The sequence below is a fragment of the Microcebus murinus genome, chromosome 2, assembly GCF_040939455.1.
Source record: "Microcebus murinus isolate Inina chromosome 2, M.murinus_Inina_mat1.0, whole genome shotgun sequence".
NCBI classification, from domain to species: Eukaryota; Metazoa; Chordata; class Mammalia; order Primates; family Cheirogaleidae; genus Microcebus; species Microcebus murinus.
In genome coordinates, this window is record NC_134105.1 from 82,493,650 (window position 1) to 82,512,604 (window position 18,955).

At 33.4% G+C, this 18,955-nt stretch overlaps 1 protein-coding gene across 1 annotated transcript in view; it reads right to left on the reverse strand.

The window, feature by feature from the left end:
* The window catches only part of OLFM3 (olfactomedin 3), a 204,361-nt gene extending 186,276 nt beyond the window's left edge, over positions 1 to 18,085 (reverse strand). The window contains exon 1 of the mRNA XM_075999898.1: positions 17,593 to 18,085. Coding sequence (XP_075856013.1) covers positions 17,593 to 17,661 — 69 coding nt within the window. The 5' untranslated portion in view covers positions 17,662 to 18,085. The remainder of the gene's footprint in view (positions 1 to 17,592) is intronic.
* Positions 18,086 to 18,955: the final 870 nt, after the last annotated feature.

The following is an 18,955-nucleotide window of genomic DNA, read 5'->3' on the forward strand; positions in this document are numbered from 1 at the left end:
GAAATTTACTGCTGTGCTTTTTTTGCTGTAGGTAAAAAAATCTGCAAACCATATGAAATAATTTGCTGTGTTTTCTAAGGGAAAAAGATTTTTGGCGGCTTTCTGATTTACCGCCAGTTTTTTTTTTCTGCCAAAATATCAATGTTTTCTTGAGGATAAAAATAGTCTCATTCCAGCCAGCAAAATGTCATTTGGAACTGCAAGTGACCACTGCCACAGAAAATATAAACCACTTATTATTAATGCTTGCAACACAACAAGTAGTACAATGATTTCAAAAGAAATTGTTACTTCCATGCCACTCAAAGTTATAAGAAAGAGACAGCAAAAGTAAGGAGGAGATAACGGAATGTAACTCATTGCACAGAGGGTGCTATCTTCAGGAAAGAATATTCAGGAGATGCAAGCAGTAAAGGCAGTGGAATACACATGCAGAGAGACTTGAAAAGAGCAGGGCAACAAAGAATATGTAAAAATGAGAGAAAATGTATAAAAGCAGAGCTAAGTAAGAAAGAAAGGGCAGGAGGTAAAAAAGAAGCAAAGTTTAAAGGATTTTCTATAAAAGCCTACTTGCAGTTAAGTGGACATTATTAAATTCCAATGGGACATTTTAAACTCTTTGCAAAATTAATAAGGAAAGGACAGAAAAGAACATGAGATTAAGACACAGATGTCCTCAAAACACTATGATAAAATACAGTCAAGTTATTATTAGTGATTTGTGTTTTTTAATTATTACTTTAAAATAAATTTGCCTAATATAGTATTAGATGATTTCAAATTACTCTATTTTGTGTTTAAGTCCCACTGAAGGAACTTTGACCTGCTATTATTTGCAGGAGAATTGCATGTATCCAGGTGGACTATAGTGACCATCTGGTCACTGGACAGATGCCCAGGACTGGACAGACCATTGCTAATTTTTAGCTGCACCCATGCCTTTTCTACCAAATGGAGAGGACTTACATAACTGGTAACCTAAAAAGAGAAAATTGCACACAAATACAAATACTAATACCAATAATAGAATTAGCTATCAGGCTATTATCGGTATTGGTGTTTTTAGTTTTCTCTGTCTTGCTGTGTTTCAAGACCTGACAGAAAATATTGTCTCATATACTCCCCATAATAATCATATGAGGCATGCTTCATTTTCTCCCAAATTTATATATAAGTAAACTGAGACTTGTAGAGAAGTTAATAATTTCTCAACATTCTACTGCTAATAAGTAGACACTGAATAAAATTCAAATTCCCTATCATGAATTTTTAACCACTATACTATATTCTCTAAATTAAAAAGAAAATATGAAGCCTTTACCAAATGCTAGACTCTAAGAAAGATAACTTTCCATTCTTCCCTTCTTATTGAGGAGCTGAAATTTTTTTACAAATGCATTTATAGCTTTACTTGTCATGATAGTAAAGTGTACTTTTGTAGAAACAATGCAATGTGGAAGGGTGAGCTATGGCAGTATACTTCCCCCTGGCTCATGGACAATCTGGCTTGAGATAGTAGTATATTCAAAAACTTTCCTGAATAATTTGCTCTAAATAATTTCTCAATAAAAATTGGGTAATAGTAAACTAGAAATTTTACTCTCTGGAAAACTCAAGGGTAGCTATAAAAACTATGTGTTTTAACAATTTGTACAAGGGAAAGAATTAACAGCCTTTATGGAAGTGGAAGGGTCTAAACATATTTATAATTAAGTAGTATTCATTTTGGGGTTACGATCAACCCTTTTCTCATTGTTGACATTTTCACTATAACAGTTGGAAAAAATTCTCAGCTGATCCAGTAACTGATTTTATGCTATTCTGGTCATTTTTAATTAATTTTTGAATTCATTGAGAGATTCTACTTTGCTTAAGAATGGAACCAAAGTCAAATGAAATTAAGATTGTTTGCCTTTCTTTTTTCCTTGAACACTTTCTATGATTCTGAATAAATACCAAATGGGGCATGAGTACAAAAATGGCATAGGAAACTGAAACAAACTAAAATCACAGCATCCTGGAGAACTGACCCAAACATGTGCTCAGCAAAAATTTGAGAAATTGAAATACATTTCAGAATTGAGGGGCACACTGAGAGGTCATTTGTTAATCCAATTCTATTCTATTTTATGCAAAAGAATTTTTAACACCAGAAGTGATCCATACTCAAAAGTATCAGAGATGATCTCTGTGTGAAGAAAGAACAGTTAAATTGCCTCCTTTTCCCTCTCATTTGTCAACTCTTATGGCAGAATATTGGTTGTCATCTTTTTTTTTCTTTTAGTAGTTGTTTTATTGATTTATTCCCACACTTACAGACTTTTCTGTTTAGAAGGATCTTTGTGGTTTCTTTTTTCTCTTTTGGTTTTGTGAATATAAATATTTTAACACCATTGTCTTATATAATAATCTGAAAACATTAAACTTTATAAGGAGGGACTAGGAACAGGTAGAGAGAGTTTATGACAGGAAAATAGGTCTTTGTCCTCGTCTCACAACATATATTAGAAATCATGTAAAGTTGATAAGACAAACTGAATGAATAATGTCAGGTTACAGATTTAGTATATTAATTAAGAATTAGAACAGATAGCACAATCAATATTTTTTGAATACTAATTTACTGAAAAATAAGCTACTATTTATCTAGCACTTACGTAATGCCAGGCAGTGGACTCAGTGCTTTAAAAGGTTATCTTATTTAATGTTCACATAGTCGCATGATATTTTCCCCATTGTATTACTGAGAAAATGTGTGATTTGGAGAGAAGTAATACACTTCATGCAGGACAAATTATTTATTGCAATTTCAAACAAGAAAAGTTATTTATTGCAATTTCCTATTATTTGAGACATATAATAACTGTAACAGAGATTAAAGATAACATTTTCTTTGCATAAAAGGAAAAAAAAAGAAGCAAAGAAGAAAAAGCATGAGTTTAGTGTAAACAAAATTTTTCCTAGGACTTTAAATCATATGAGAAAATAATTTTAAATCAGCTGTTTATTTAATTGATAGGATAACTTGAAAGTCATTTATTTTAGTTTTACAGTTAGCTCTGAAGATCTCTACTAAGCAACAGCTCAAATGAAATTTGTAAGATTAACTTAGGTTGTTATGTGATTTGGAAATAATAAAGCTGCATTTAAAAAATATTTTGTAATTTCTGTTAACTTCTTCTATAATTAATGTAATTAGTTTCAATTGTTGAGGTTTTTCTCTCTAGTAGTTACCTGATCAAACTCTTGCTCTTTTTACCAAACATATATATGAACACACAGACAGGCAAACACTCACTTCCAGATTCCTGGTTCAATAACATTATATTAGCTTATACACTCCTTTTACAATATTATAATGTTATCTCATAGCAAGGGAGATGAGAAGAATGTCATATAGATCTTTTTTTCCCCTGGTTTTTTTCCTTGGTTTAGTCACATAAAACTAAACTTAACATCTTTCTTCTTTTATGTTTGTTGGATAATTAGAACGACATTGTATAATAGATTAAGATCCATATGTGAGCCATGTCTCCTTAGGCATATGCTAGAGCAAAAATAAACTGCTAAATGTAACAAACTCCAAATTTATTTCTATTAATATGGTAGGTTGAAATTAGTTTTTGTTTTTTTGTCTCAGGATTTATGGAAGAAACAAAAGTGGACCCAATTCTCCTGTCTGTGTTTGGTGAGGCTGAAACGGTATGTACTCTTGGATGTGGAATAATCACTATTTGGAGTTGATAGCTCCCTCATCACTCAGCAACACAACTTTCTTATATTGCTCTAAAAATGGTCCAAGGAAATTTTCAGAGTAGAGTTTTGACTCAACGTAGTCAAAATGTAAAGTCGAACCTGCTGTCAGCTCTGCCCTTCTTTGTTAGTTATATAATATCATTTCCACTTACAAGACTTAATAAATGAGTCTTCCCTTGAGTATGATGTGATCATCTAGAATAAATCTGGCCTAGAGTAAGGGGAGAAAAGTAATACATTTTCCCACTTTGTGTTAAAATTTGTGTTGGATGCCCTCCAACTAGTCTATGGCTTTGTACATTTTCCACATCAGAAGAGAATTGGGATAACTAAACCTTTTTATAGGGTCAGTGAAAAAAAATAACTAGTTCCTGGGGAAAACTTAGACTTGTCTTTCAATGTACATGAATGATTCATTATCGATGCAATGCAGACTGCAACATGTGAGAAACTCACGATCAATCATTAGTGACATTCCCTAATGTCTACTCGCTTCTCTGAAACATTTTTTCACCTTTTCACTTTTATTGAACTCTAGTTCTCCTCTGAACACACAGCTACCCCTAAAGCACTCTCCAGCCCTTTGCCACACTCCTCTATTCCTGAGCCCGGCAGTGCGAATCCTGTCCTCCTTGCTCCTAAGTGCAGTTTACAGGATATTATTCATTTCTTCTCTCTACTGATAACTCATCTTCCCTCTCAGCTGCTGACCATGCTTGCCATGTCACTGAGAAAATAAAAGCAATTACAAGAGAGCTTCCACGTGCTCACACTCTCTTCTGTAAACCACCAGCAGCATTTTCACCATGTACTTTGTCATTTCACCTGTTTCCATGGAGGATGTCTCTGTGTTCTCATTTAAAACCCAGTCACCAACATTGCACAGTGTTATTTCTTCCATGTTAAGCATCAACAAAACCAAACGTGTCTGATGCTATATGTTCCTCTAGGTATACTCCATTTCTTTTCTCTTTACAGCGAAACTCCTCAGATTTCTCCAGTTTCATGGGCTTAAAGACTTCCTGTATATGGATGATTCCCAAAATGATATATTCAGTTCAGACTTCTCCCCTGAACTTCACATACCAACTGTCTACTCTATACTTCACTTGGTAGTCTAACAAACAGTTCAAACTTACATGTCCAAAATCAAACTCCTGATCTTCTCTTTCCTCTACTGATGTTTCCTATCTTAGGGAACATATTTCCTTCTAGTTGCTCAAGCCAAAAAAAAATGGTGTCATCGATGACTCCTCTCTGTTAGCAAACATCACTATTAATCTTGCTACTTTTTTCTACCTGGTCTCTTTATTTCTTACCTTAAAAGCAAAAGTAAACACTTCATACAGCAGGCAAAATGGTTCTTTTAAGATATGAATCACTCTAGGAGGCTGAGGCGGGAGGATCACTCCAGGTCAGGAGTTCGAGATCAGCCTGAGCAAGAGAGAGACCCTATCTCTACTAAAAATAGAAAGAAATTAGCTGGACAACTAAAAATATATAGAAAAATTTAGCCGGGCACGGTGGTGCATTCCTGTAGTACCAGCTACTCAGGAGACTGAGGCCATAGGATTGCTTGAGCCCAGCAGTTTGAGGTTGCTGTGAGCTTGGCTGATGCCATGGCACTCTAGCCCAGGCAACAGAGTGAGATTCTGTCTCAAAAAAACAAAAACAAAAAACAAAAGACATGAATCATATTATGTCATATCTGTGCTCAAAACCTAGTAGTATCTTCCCATCTCACTTAGAATCCTTAAAACCAACTATAAGGATTCTCATGACCTTGCCTCCTGCTAAATCAATGATCTAATCTTTTACTTGCCCATTCCAGTGGAAATTCACTAGCCTCCTTTTCTTTTCTCAAACGTGCCATATATGGCCTTGTTTGAATTTATACTTAAAATTTTCTGTGCTTAGAACTTTCTTCTCCCAAATATATATGTAACACTCTCTCATCTTGTTCGTGTCTTTGCTCAAGTATCACCCTTACCACAAGGCCTATTCTGACCATTTGTCCCTACCCTACAACATGGCACTCTCTCACTCTTCTCTGCTTTGCCTTCCTTCCAAATGATATATTATCATCTTATGTGTATATTGCTTATTTATTTGTTTTCAACTAGTCTGTAAGCTTTATGGGGCAGACATTTCTGTCTTGTTTATCACTACTTTATCCTTAGATAATGCCAGGTACATGGCAATACATTAAAAAATTTTTACCATAAGTCCCTGGTAACATAATTATCATGTAATTGATGATTGGCTCCAAACTTCCATAGGAGGCTTACCCTATTTTTTTTTGTTATTTTTTTCTGTGATATCAATCCATTTTACATGATTTGAGCTTTTGAGCATCATTTTTAACATTATGATGGAATTTTATTGTATATTTGAATTAATAGAAAAAAGAAAGTGAAGAGGGAAGGAAGGAAGGAAGGAAGGAAGGAAGGAAGGAAGGAAGGAAGGAAGGAAGGAAGGAAGGAAGGAAGGAAGGAAGGAAGGAAGGAGAAGAATAAGAAAGACAAAGAAATTCCCCTTAACCCAAGACAAATAAACTTGGAATCATGAGAAAACAGTGGTCAATAGCATCTGAAATCATGCTACTGACTAAAAGTTTTAGGTGATATGAAATTGAAAGCCAATGTAATCAAGGCAGAATTATCTTGTAACCAGATGAGAATATAGTAGAATATTCTTTATTTGGGGGTAATAACCCCAACAACAGACTTGTTATAGAAGGATTTATAATAACTTTAATAATTGAGCAAGACATTAACTTTATGTGTGGTGGTGGAGATGAAATCCACAATGCAAAGAACCTTCATAAGACTACCCTGGGGCCCAATGAGCCCCATGAACAAGACAGAGACAAACAATTACAATGAAATCATAGAGATCTTAAGGTAAGATATGTGTTGATAGTCTTCTCAATTTTTGTTTTGATGATTAAAACAAATAGATGGTCACAAAGCCAACTAGATAGGTAGATATAGACAGCTGAGAGATAGGTAAAGATTGATAATATAGAGACACTTAGATATGTAGCTATTAGATAAATTACTACTAGTGTGGTAGTTAATTTTATGTGTCCACTTTAGTGGGTCATGGAGTTCCCAGATATTCAGACAAACAGTACCCTGGTTATCTGTGAGGGTATTTGTGGATCAGATTAAAATTTTAATCAGTAGATGGAGTAAAGAAGATTGACCTCCCTAATGTGAGTGGGCCTCATCCAATCTGGTGAAGGCCTGAATAGAACAAAAAGAAAAAATTGCTCGTTTCTGACTGCTTTTGAGCTAGGCTGTCAGTTTTTACCTGTATTCAGAGATGAACAGAAACATTGGTTCTTCCTAGGTCCCAAACATGCAGAGTTTTGGACTAGACTAGTGAACACACACACACACACAATTTATATATTGTTTTTGTTTCTATGGAGAAACCTGAATAGTACAACTAAATTGTGTTTTGTTTATTTGATTTATCCTTTTGTTGTTTGCCGTTAATATAACTAAATTCCAGAAATATTTTTTAATATGGTGTAGGTCAAGTCTTGGATCCTTTGGGTAATAATTTTTCTACCATTTTAATGCCACCAATTGCTCTCTTTCTTTTTCATCTGCATCAGCTTCTCCTGCTTCTCATATAATTAGAAATAAAAGAATTCAAGTCACATAAAAAAAATCTCTGCAGTGCTCTGTGTGCTATTTTACATCTCTGTGACTTCATACATGCTGTTCCCATTTAATAGAGTATTTTTTTTCTTCCTTTCATTGTCTAGCTAATCTTTCTTTAAGCATCCTCAATCTCAGGAAATTTTCTCTTGCGCTCCATTCTGCTGTACATAGCAACCCCATATCCTCTACTTGTGTTCTATACAAGTCTCTGCTCCAGAATAAATCATACAGTACTATAATGATTAATAAACATCTATGTGTCCTTCAGTAGAAAATATTAAGGACTGTTTAAATGTAGAGACTGTACTTTTTAAAAAATATTTTATGTCTAACTTCTAGAATAATGCCAGTCATAAGTATTTGTTGAAAAAATGGCTATAATATGAATGCCAATGGTCTTCTCTATCCCATATGATGATTAAGATTATTGAGAATCTTTCATTTCTGGACAAAATATTTTCTTCACTTTATAAATTTTCTTAAAGATAAATGCAAATCTTGATTATTTAAAATTAAATAAGCAAATTCAACAGCAGAGAACTTTTTCTTAACTGCACATAAAAGAGGAAATTCTGCTCATATTTTATGGAATGTCACTAAGCAATCATCATATAACTGACTTATTCTTAATTTTATAATATGCATTGGTTTTCTAAACAAAATGCTTTCATCTGAAAACATGACAATACCTTTGGTAGATCAAATTTTTGACTGATGAAAATGAAGAAGAAGGAGAAGAAAAGGTCAAAGTCATCATTGTACTGAATCATAGGTAGCCTATTTATTTGTATTTTCATTGCCAAAGTAGTTAGATTACAAAACCAATAAAAAGAATTTGTCATCAAGTGCTTTTAAAAGTCTTATGATGGCAAAGAAGTGAATGAAACAAGAGTAATTTTATTCTCTGTGTGTAGCATTCAGCCTGTAACGAGTAGAGCATATCTGTATCTCTATATAAATAAGTATAATAAAAAGTCTTTAGTGATTCTTGAGCCAAATAATAATTCAGTTTGTTTTGTACTATAATGATATGTACTAAGATATATTCATTATTCCACAAAACATATGTAGGTGTAAAAATACTCATGTATGTACTAATTCCAGATAAACAATTCCCTATGCAGCCACAGACATAGATCATTCCCAGAAGTGATGGTATCTTTGTAAGCCAATATTTCACCAGTGACATTTTGGTGCCAGTGAATCAACATTTCCAATACTGATTCTCTATTTGAAGAAATCCTGCCATCTGGAATTGGTCCCTCTAGAAATGCTATTTAAATCATCATGGGATAATGCTTCTTAATCACCTTCAACTTAGTTGGAAAAATTAAAAGGATTGTCTATTTAACTTATTCCCTCCCTTTGGGGTTATCTAGATAGCTGTTTATTTGTGTTGTTTAACAATTTTATTACTGAGTTTTTCCCGAGCATTTTAACCAAAAAGTTATTTATGAAAATATTTAATTCCTGTTAATATCTAGAAGTTACAATTCAGATAAATCTAACTCCACTATACCTATATTTTCTTTTAATCATTAAAAATTATTCTGTGTGGTGGTGCTGTGCTCATATAGTAATGCAGTAGAAATGTGGAGGCAATATGGCTTTTCTTTTCTTTATAGGATATGGTACCATTATAAGAATATATAATAAGAGAATAATTTCAACAGAATACTTTAGATCCTTAAAAAATAGTACAGTCCTTAGAAAGAGATGGAAAAATATAGATAATATACTAATTTATCAAATAAAGCTAAGACATTGTGAAAATAATCAAAATAATATGCACTCATCAATACAATGTTTAGACTTATAAGCCCATAGCTTATACATAGCAAGTAATTCACAGAATTATTATGATTGTAGAATCCCAGAGAGCTACTACAAGTCAGTAATAGTACTAAAGATAGTGGCGTAGGGCAGAGAATTAATAAGAAATTTACAGAAACCTAATTTTTTTTTGAGACAGAGTCTCACTCTGTTGCCCAGGCTAGAGTGGAAACCTAATTTTTTAGCATTAGTCAAGATAAATAACCTAATATAAAAGTTCTCAGCCCTTGAAGGTTTTTAAAACTCATTCATACTTTCCTGCCCCTAAATATCTTGTCTAAGGGAAGAATGGAGCAATAACAGATTATATTCATGCATCATTTAATCAATGATTTAAAGTTTATTAGGTGTTCCTTGACTTATTTATTCTGTCTTAATAAAAAAAAAAGAAAAAAAAAAAGAAAAAAAAAAAGAAGGGGAAAGGGTGTGTTTGGGGTGTGAGGGATCAAAAATTACCTATTGGGTACAACATACACCATTTAGGGGATTGATACACTAAAATACTTCACCATTATACAATTAATACATGTAATAAAATCACTTGCACCCCCTAAATCTATTGAAATAAAAAAGTATCAGACTTTTTTTTTATAAAAAAAGTAAAAAAAACCAAATACCAAAATACTTATTAAATGACTTATTAAATATTTTATCTGAATAAGGCACTGTACTAGTTGTTAGATAGGAAAGAATAAGATAATGACCAAAACAAAGAATTCACCCTTATAATTTATTAGAAGAGATGAAATACAATAAATATCTTCCTATTTAGTAAGGGAAATACAATAAAATAAATACCAATTAAAAAGAAAGTTCAATAGTACCAAGAAAAGTGTACAATAAATACCAATTTTAAAAAGGAACAGTAAGAAATTACTTGTTTTGCAAATATGGGGAAGGGAAGAAAGAAACCCAATTTAACCTATATTCGTGAGCAACTATTATGTATCAGATACAGTACCTTTACCTTAAGATGCAAAAATAAATAAACATGATTCTTTTCTTCTAGAAGTTTTTAGTTTATCAGGATTATCTCCTCTTGGAGCATCAGGAATGTCAGAGAAGACTTTATGGAAGAAATGATACTTGAGTTGCATTTTGAAATATAGGTAAAATTTTGACATATGGATAAAAGGAAAGGAGCTTTCCAGGGACAGGCAAAACCATGAATACAGCAGCATCTGCAATCTTCTCTCTGAACTTATTTATATTCTTCTGAAGGTTTGGTATGAAAATGACAGAAGGCATAGCTCTGTGATACAGGCTTTACAATACCCTGTTTTTAAAGCAAAAAAAAAATCAATATTCTTAGAAAACTCTATTTTTTATTATTTCAACAACATTTTTGAATATTTGTATTAGTGCCATTCAGATTACTTGGCACTGTAGATAGAAATGATCTTACGTTATACCTGTATCGTGTATTCCCCTTAAGAATCTGCAACCCCCTGTAATAAGTAACGGAGATAAATTAAATCTCATTATGGTATAGTGTGCAAGTATTTTAGAATTAAATGTTTTTAAAATATTAGTTGTTCATGAGTAGATTCTATCCTAGATAGTACACACTTGCTTTCATTGTATGTTTTTACCCTTTACAATATCTACATGTGTTGAATTGAGAAAAGTCAACTCATGAGTTACTTAGGTAGATTTGCTACTGGATGAGCAACATCAACAGAAAGATTACAGTGGCTAATTGAGGGTCAGAGTCTTTCAAGGACTTTGTAAAAGTTTCTATTGAGAAGAGCAGGAAAACCGCTGTAAGTAGAGGGACTGAAAGAGCAATTTAAGAGAAAAGAAGAGAAAAATTATGTTCCTAAATGTGGTCCTTTCTCCATGACCTTCTGCCCTGAACATTTTTAGATTGAATACCTTGAGAAAATACCTTTCCTCACTTTCTTTCTTTAAAATTATTTCTGAATCTTTGAAAGAATTTAAACTCCTTTTCATTAGCATATTTTGCAAAGACACAAGAAACTCATACTTTGCATGCTGGGGAAAAAGCAGTTTTATCTGTTGGTAGACTCTTTTCTTAAATATACCCATCCCTTCTGATCTCTTTTCTATGATTAGTTTAAAAGCTCTCTTCCTGATGTGATTTGGCTTTGAAATTATAGAATCAATCTTTGTGTCTTATGTTTTTTCCTAAGAAACTTGGAAGATGTACCTTTTTTAATGTAGGTATGATGTAAATTTGTGAGGTGACAAATTGGAGCTTTGACCAAAATTATAGGCTGGTTCTTAGGAGCTATGTTGATTACCATATACAGAATCCACTTATTACAAAGCAGAGAAGAGGGAATGGCAAAAGTAAAGGAACAATGAAAGTTCCTTTTTGTTATGAATCTTTAACATGTGGTCCACAATAGACTTTAGATTTGTTTATAGGTTGATTGATATAAATGGAATATTTGCATGGACTTCTATGGTTTAAAATAAAATTTTACATGTATTTATATTATCATAATTATGTAAGTTTCATTGCTATCATATTATTCAACAGTTATGAAAATGGAGTTTCAGAAGATTAACTGACTATTGAAAAGTTGTACTGTTAGGACTTAAAGCCAGTTCTTAAGATTTCATGTCCAGCCTCTGCTTTTACACTGGTTAGGAAGTATAATTTTTAAAAATTATATTTAAAATGTCAAGAAAGTGTTAGCTTTATAAAAAATTCAAGATAAGTGACATAGATTGAGCAGATTGATGACCAGTCTTAGGTGGACTAAGATGTTCAAGGTTCACCATTTAAACATCATATTTTAGATTTAAACCAGAGTAATGAGTGTTTAAATAGCTCTGATAGTACCCTAATACTTAAATGACACCAGGAAATAACTTCATTTACATATCTGCAAATGCTCAGATAATCCCAATGACCCACTGTAATCTTACCTAACCTACCAAGACAACAGTCTAGTTTTGTGTTTCCTTCCTTACTTTTATTACTGCCAATTAAATTTTGTTTTGTTTTTTTAAGTAAAATGATGGTTAATTGATACTTAAGCAAATCAAATGTCAAGTCTCATTTTCTAAGCTTCCTCTTTATCCAGTCATCCTTTTTTCTTTATACATTTTCTTAGTACAAAAATTGAAGTTTTAAAAATAATTGCCAGTCTAAAATGTTTAAACATGTGCCTGCTTAGAAGAGTCAGCAACAGAATACATGCTATAAGTAGCACCCCTAAATACCTCTCACATCTCTTCAGTACACCCAGCAATTCCTTTTATATGGGAAATAAGTTTTCACTTTACTTTTCACTAGAGAACTTTTCATTAAATAAAATATTTATGGCTGAAATAGGAAACATGTTGGCTCTCAGTCCCACTAGACTGATAAATGATCTTTTCAGAGGAGCAAATTATGATAGGAGAATGGATAGATGCCTGAACACATGGAACATGTATTTCAATACAAGAGGGAAGAAGAGTGGTGTAACAGAAAGTAAGAAATTGAAGCCTCTGAATACCAAACCTACAAGATGAAAACTTCGTAATGTTACCTAGGGAGGCTCATTCTCAGATCTCACAAAGTTTATGATTTTACTAACGAGGCCCTACAAAAGAACTCGTTATTTTTGATGTGTGATCAAATATTATTAAAAAGAGTCATTCTAGAGTTTAACAAAGAAGTTTTAATAATATCTAGGCTCTTCATTTTTACAGGTATGGGCATTGAAATCACAGCTTCTCCAAAGTCATAGATAGATGGACAGACGACAGATATCATCAGTAACAAAGTAGGGACTAGAATTAAGGGACCCCCAATTCTGTCCCCTGTGTTTCTCACTCTGTGCTGCTTTTCCACCCAACAGAGCATCGATCATCACTGTAGTTACTTTTTAAACAGAATAGTTGCAGAGTTATAAGGAATAAGAATTTTAAAAGAAAAAATGTAGAAAAGCAGTATCATTTTAACCTTTTCAAGTTGCCAGGAGAAAGTGAGAAAGCATATTTACTTTTTCCAAAATATAATAAAAGTTTAATTAGGTTAAGGAGGATGAGAAAAGATGAGAGCAGGAAGCTTTTTGCTCTTTCAAAATATAGATGGGCTGCCTGAACTCTTTAGTTTTTACCGTATCGGGGTTTACTAGTGCATAATCACAGGTTCTTGCCAAACGTCATTGATCCATACTTTTTGTTCTAATTTGAGTTGATCTTGCAGCGTTGAGGATGTCTCAAGCACATAGGAGAAATAGCAGAAGACAGCTTTTTAAGGTGGATTTTAACTCAAATTGATAGTAACCTCAGTTTATTTTGCTTACTGTTTTTGCTTTTAACTCAATTTTGTTTATAATAAGAACAAGAACTCCATAAGATTTATGTGCAAAAGCTACTTTTAGGCAATTTAGCTCTCTGATTATTTTCTTTAGCAATACCAAAACATGAAGGCATAGTATATAACACTAGAAACATTCAACAATATAATTATTGAAATATTCCTGGTTTCCATCAGATTTCATAGCTTTAAAGCCATTGTCTTATTTAGAGTAAGAGTTCTAAGTGACTGGGTTGTTTTGGACAGAAAGAACACTTTGGTGTTGGAGATTATTGCTGAATCATTGTTATATTCGATGTTTGTAGTGTGAGCAAGTATCATGGTGACAAGTTTAATATATCTAGATAAGAAGATACTGAATGCTTCCTTAATCTAAGCATGATTCTCCTGCTAGGACATTTTTTGATATATTTATCATATAAGTATGATTCTTTTAAAGTTGAGTCGTCAGTGAGATATGTGGATTTGGCTATGTTACCTCTTTTTGCTGTTCCCCAAGTGTCTGGCTACTGTGTAAACATGCTGTTTGAAACCTGCACAGCCATATTTATATCCTCCTATCTTTAGAATTCAGCATTACAAAGCAGAGAAATTCATGGTTTTGATTCACAGGGTTTACTGTTTTGTTACAATGTTCAAATAAAGATCTGCTAAAAAATTTTCTTGTAAAAGATAAAAGTCCACATTCAAATTATCAAGGTCATTACTGAACTCAGTACCTTCAGTATAAAAGCACAGAGATGCCATCTAGCAGCAGCCCTCAGAAATTTCCCATATGGAAATAGTCCTTTCCCTATAAAACTGAACAATAATTGCCTTCCTACAAGCTTTCAGTTTTTAAAATTTTACTTACTGAATGTTATTTGGCATATTGCCCATAATCCAGACAGTCCATTACAAATGGAATTAATTAATCTCTCTTAAAATAGGCAAAGTGATATATAGCTAAGTTTTTCTAAAAGGAACTATAAACTTGTTAATTATACTTTAATTAAGAAAACATGATCCAAATAATTTTCCTAAAAGAAAAATTGGCAATCTGTCTATACAAAAATATAAATAATTAATATAAATATAAATAATTTTCTTCCTGTGTTCTAAATTTTCTCATATATTAAATGAGAGAAAAGAAAGTGCATACTGAAAGTAAGTTCACCCCATTAACACTGAAGCTCCCACAGTTTTTTTTTTAATTTAAAAACAAAATTGGCTTTCAAGTAACTTATCTTACCATAAGATGGCGATACTTAAGCATTTTATAAAATGTCATATAAAATCTATAAGCCTCAATCATAGGAGAAAAAGCCTTTATAAACATAAACATTAATGGTCTTCCATGAAATAGAATTGGCACTGTTAGAAAATCTTTTTGTCTTCAAGTAAATTAATATGCAAGAAGTACTCTCTAAGATTTAGATACTTGATATTTGACATATGTGAAATTCTATACATTAAAAAAATCAATTCTATTTTACGAGCTTTCCTATTTTCCAAGTTTCTGTGTATCCAAGTGTGATTATACACACACACATATATGTTTGCAATAAACATAAAGTAACAATATAATATAATACTTAAAAACAAATTTGATTAGAAATTTGATTATGACATATATCAATCATAACATATTAGTATATAAAAAAAGAAATTGCTTAGAATTTCTGTTCAAGTGTCATCACTTAAATTTTTACTTATTTTTCCAAAAACTGTGTCTTTTTTGTGGAATTGAGGTTTTAATTTCAATTTCACCAGACATATTTTGTTTTATGAATTCTGATTTTTTTAAAATTCTAAACTCTAAATTCATTGTTTGTAACCTGACAATTATTTTTAGAAAACATTGATTCCATTTATAAAATTCTGAGCGATCAAAGATAGTTTGATAAAATCTACAAGAGTAGCTTCCATTCGCCTTTTTAAAAGTAATATTTTGTCTAAAAGTTCAAAAACTTTCTACAATGTTAAAATTACTTGCTCTGAGCATTTTAATATATTCTCTGTAATATCATCTGTGGTATAGAACAAAATATCTCTTTAAAAACATCTTTTGTTCTTTGCACACTGTATTGCAGTATCTAGAAGCTGAGATGGACAGTTTGAAAAGTCAATGCATGCCCTCCCTGGATCATTCAGCTCACTTGTACATCCACAGTTCATTCTGAAACAAGTAGAAAAGTTTCATAGCATTGAATACAGAGAAATGAACTCATCAAAACTAGCAAACATCATATTGACCAAACATAGGTTGTTTATTTGGGAAATTTATCTCTATATTTAACAAAAGATTATCTATTTAATTTTGAAAGGGGTACAATCAATATATTTATGCATTAAAGATATCAGACCAATCACATCAACTACAATTGTTAGTGAAGCTCTACATTTCTGAATTCATTTTAAAGAATGACAAATAAAACTCACTTTAAGTCAAGTGACTTTTTCTGTAGTAACTCAGTGATTAGCTTTGCTTTTTAAAAATGCTTTACTAAAAATATTTCAAATGAGATATATAATAGAATGTGTTCAAAACTTTTAACCAACATCATATAATGACAGTGGCACTGGTTAGAACATATCACTACAGGGTGCAGAGGCAAAAAGAAAAAAAAAAGATTTTAAAAATATAAAAACAAAATCAACACTTTTACTTAGGTTTAAAATGCTTTAAAGCTACCCCTTAGTACATAAAACATAACATGAAGATCATTAAGATAGCATTCATACACTGTGTGAAGCTTTCACAATCACAATATCAGTACAACCATAGCTTTAAAATAAAATGATTTTATTCTTATCAGGTCTCCCTAAATATGAAAGCATATAGAAATAATTACAAGCATATATGACATAAGTGTAAGTTTTCACTGTATGCTATGTTAGGCCCATAAATATCACAAGCACAGTATAATATTATGCTTGGTTACATCTTAGTTCTATTTAATTATGAAAGGAACCTTAATTTTCTATACTACATAGATGATGTAAAGCTTTACAAATAACTTCACAATATTTTTAAATACAGTTTTTATTGGTTTGGTGGGATGGTATCATTTCCCCATAGTGTCGGATTGCTGTTGACCAATTAAATGAGTAAAATAATAAATAAATAAATTGCATCTCTTACTCTTTTAAATAATAAATAAATAAATTGTATCTCTTACTCTTTTTGACCAGATGCCTTATCTCTTACTCCCTATAATTATGATTTTCCTAGAATGATGAAGCTCTTAAATTACCTCTCTTTGTCATCGCTACTTTTCTCATACCTCGCTAAAAATATTTCCCCATATTTTCCTGTCTTTTTATCAGAGGAGCTTAGCATTCACTTTGATTGACAGTACTGGATAATTTTCAGAGTTCAACAGCTATGAGATAACTCATCCTTTCCTAATGCCCTCCTTAGTTCGATAGGGTACTCACTTCCTGTTTCTTAACACTATTAATGAGAACTTCCTCAGTGCCCCCTAATTTCCTTAACAAAAAGAAAGAAGAAAACACAAGCCCCTTTCACCAACGCCTCTCAGCCATGGCAGAAAGTATAGCTCTGCTGCTCTGCCGTGTGTGTTACAAGCAGCATCCCAAATGTTTTGGACACAAACCGCAGCACGTCTGCGATGGGAGTATTATTGACCAGGATCAGCTGGAAAACGCTCCCCTGCTTTCAACAAAGAAACGGTTCACCGTCTCCTAATACATGTTTATAAATTGCATCGTTTCCACTGCAAACTCCTTTGCATTACCCGTCCGACTTCAGAAGAGAACATTAAGCAGTTGGACACGGAATCAGATAAATTCCCCCGAGAGCCGCATTGCCCGCTGCCCATACACGTTATATTTTCTCCTGGTCCCTCCCCCCTCACACCAGGACTCTACCTTGAGGAGCTATTCCTAGGTAGTTCACCTTGTTATCTTCTAAACAGTGGGGAGACGCCGGGCACCTGAAAGAGCTGTCCCCTGTGCCGTTTTTGGCATATTTATTTGCATTTTCGGTCGGTTTGTTACATATTGCACATTTATGTCAAACAAGAGTCAAAATATTGTACATACCTTGGAAGGATCTAACCCAGCGAGCAAAGACAGCAGCAGGAGGTTGAGGAGGTTGGATGTAGCCTGCATTCTGATCTGGGTTTTTGCCCCCTCTTTACTCTCTTTTATGTAGCCACTCTACTCTCACTGCAGAGATCTTTCCCTCGTCAGTTGCACTTTCTGCCTGCCAGTCAGAGCAGAGTGGAGGCTGAGGCGGCGGCGGCGGCAGCAGCAGTAGCAGTAACAGCAGCAGCGGCAGCAGTAGCGGCAGCAGCGGCAGCCGCCCTGGGGGGCGATCATTCCGCAGGCATTCTCAGAACTGGGAGTCCGGGAGCTCACGAGAGTGGGTTGAGCTGCAGTGGGCGCTGGCCAAGGTGCTGAAGTGCCTCCAACCCGCGCACCCCAGGCTACCCTCTCCCCGGCTGCTATAGAACCAGCCCACCTCAAAAGTTTTGACCTAAGAAAAAGATAAAAGGAGTAACTGCTGAGAGGGGTGTGGAGACCTGGACAACGGATATGACATCACTACAGCTCCTGGGGGTTTTGGGGGGATATTTTGCAGGGAATTTGTTAACCAAACGAAGATTGACTCTCATGTATCCAGTTCAGCATTCGCTGGCAACTTGAGCTGCAGAGAAGTAAAGAGTCAGCTAGATACAGGATTATGAAACAAATAGTGCACTGGAACCTTCTGCTGTCATTGACAGAGGACTTGATATCGTATTTAGTGTTTCAAACAAAGTTTGCCATACAGAGTATCAGTGTATGTTTTCTATCCAAGGCACACAATTTTTAGCCATTAGAGATGTTCATGGTAATTAATAGATGTTTGTGGCTATTTATGAATAGCCTATTGAAATAATTTTTTATTGGTTAGGCTATAATGGGTATTTATCCAACTAAGGCTGTTGGTCATCTGAAAATACTATGCATAAATAAATGAAGAGGCTTATTTTTTCCTTTAGTTATACATAGTATATTCCAAGAGTGATCTCCCAACTGAAAGAAATATCTCCCCTCATAAACATGGCCATACCCAGAAATATAGTTTTCCTGTCAGTCTGATTTGTGTTTACACTTGAGGAAAATCCAGTGATAGATGGACAGTGGGATGGGAAAGGTGAATATTGCTAAGCTTTCAAATACTTCTGTATTCAAGAGCTCAAAAAAGAGGCAGAATAGTTGCTTCACAAGTGCAAAGAAAGGGTAAGTGTTAAACTAACTCTCCCATTCACCCTGCATATTTAATTATACTTGAGCAAAGTCATTTTTTTTTGAAGCTAGAAAAAACAAGTGTTCTCAATAATATAAAAGGTGGGAAAGAGTTGGCAACCACTCTGAAACACCCCTCTTACACAATTATGCCTTTAATGCTCCCATCTTC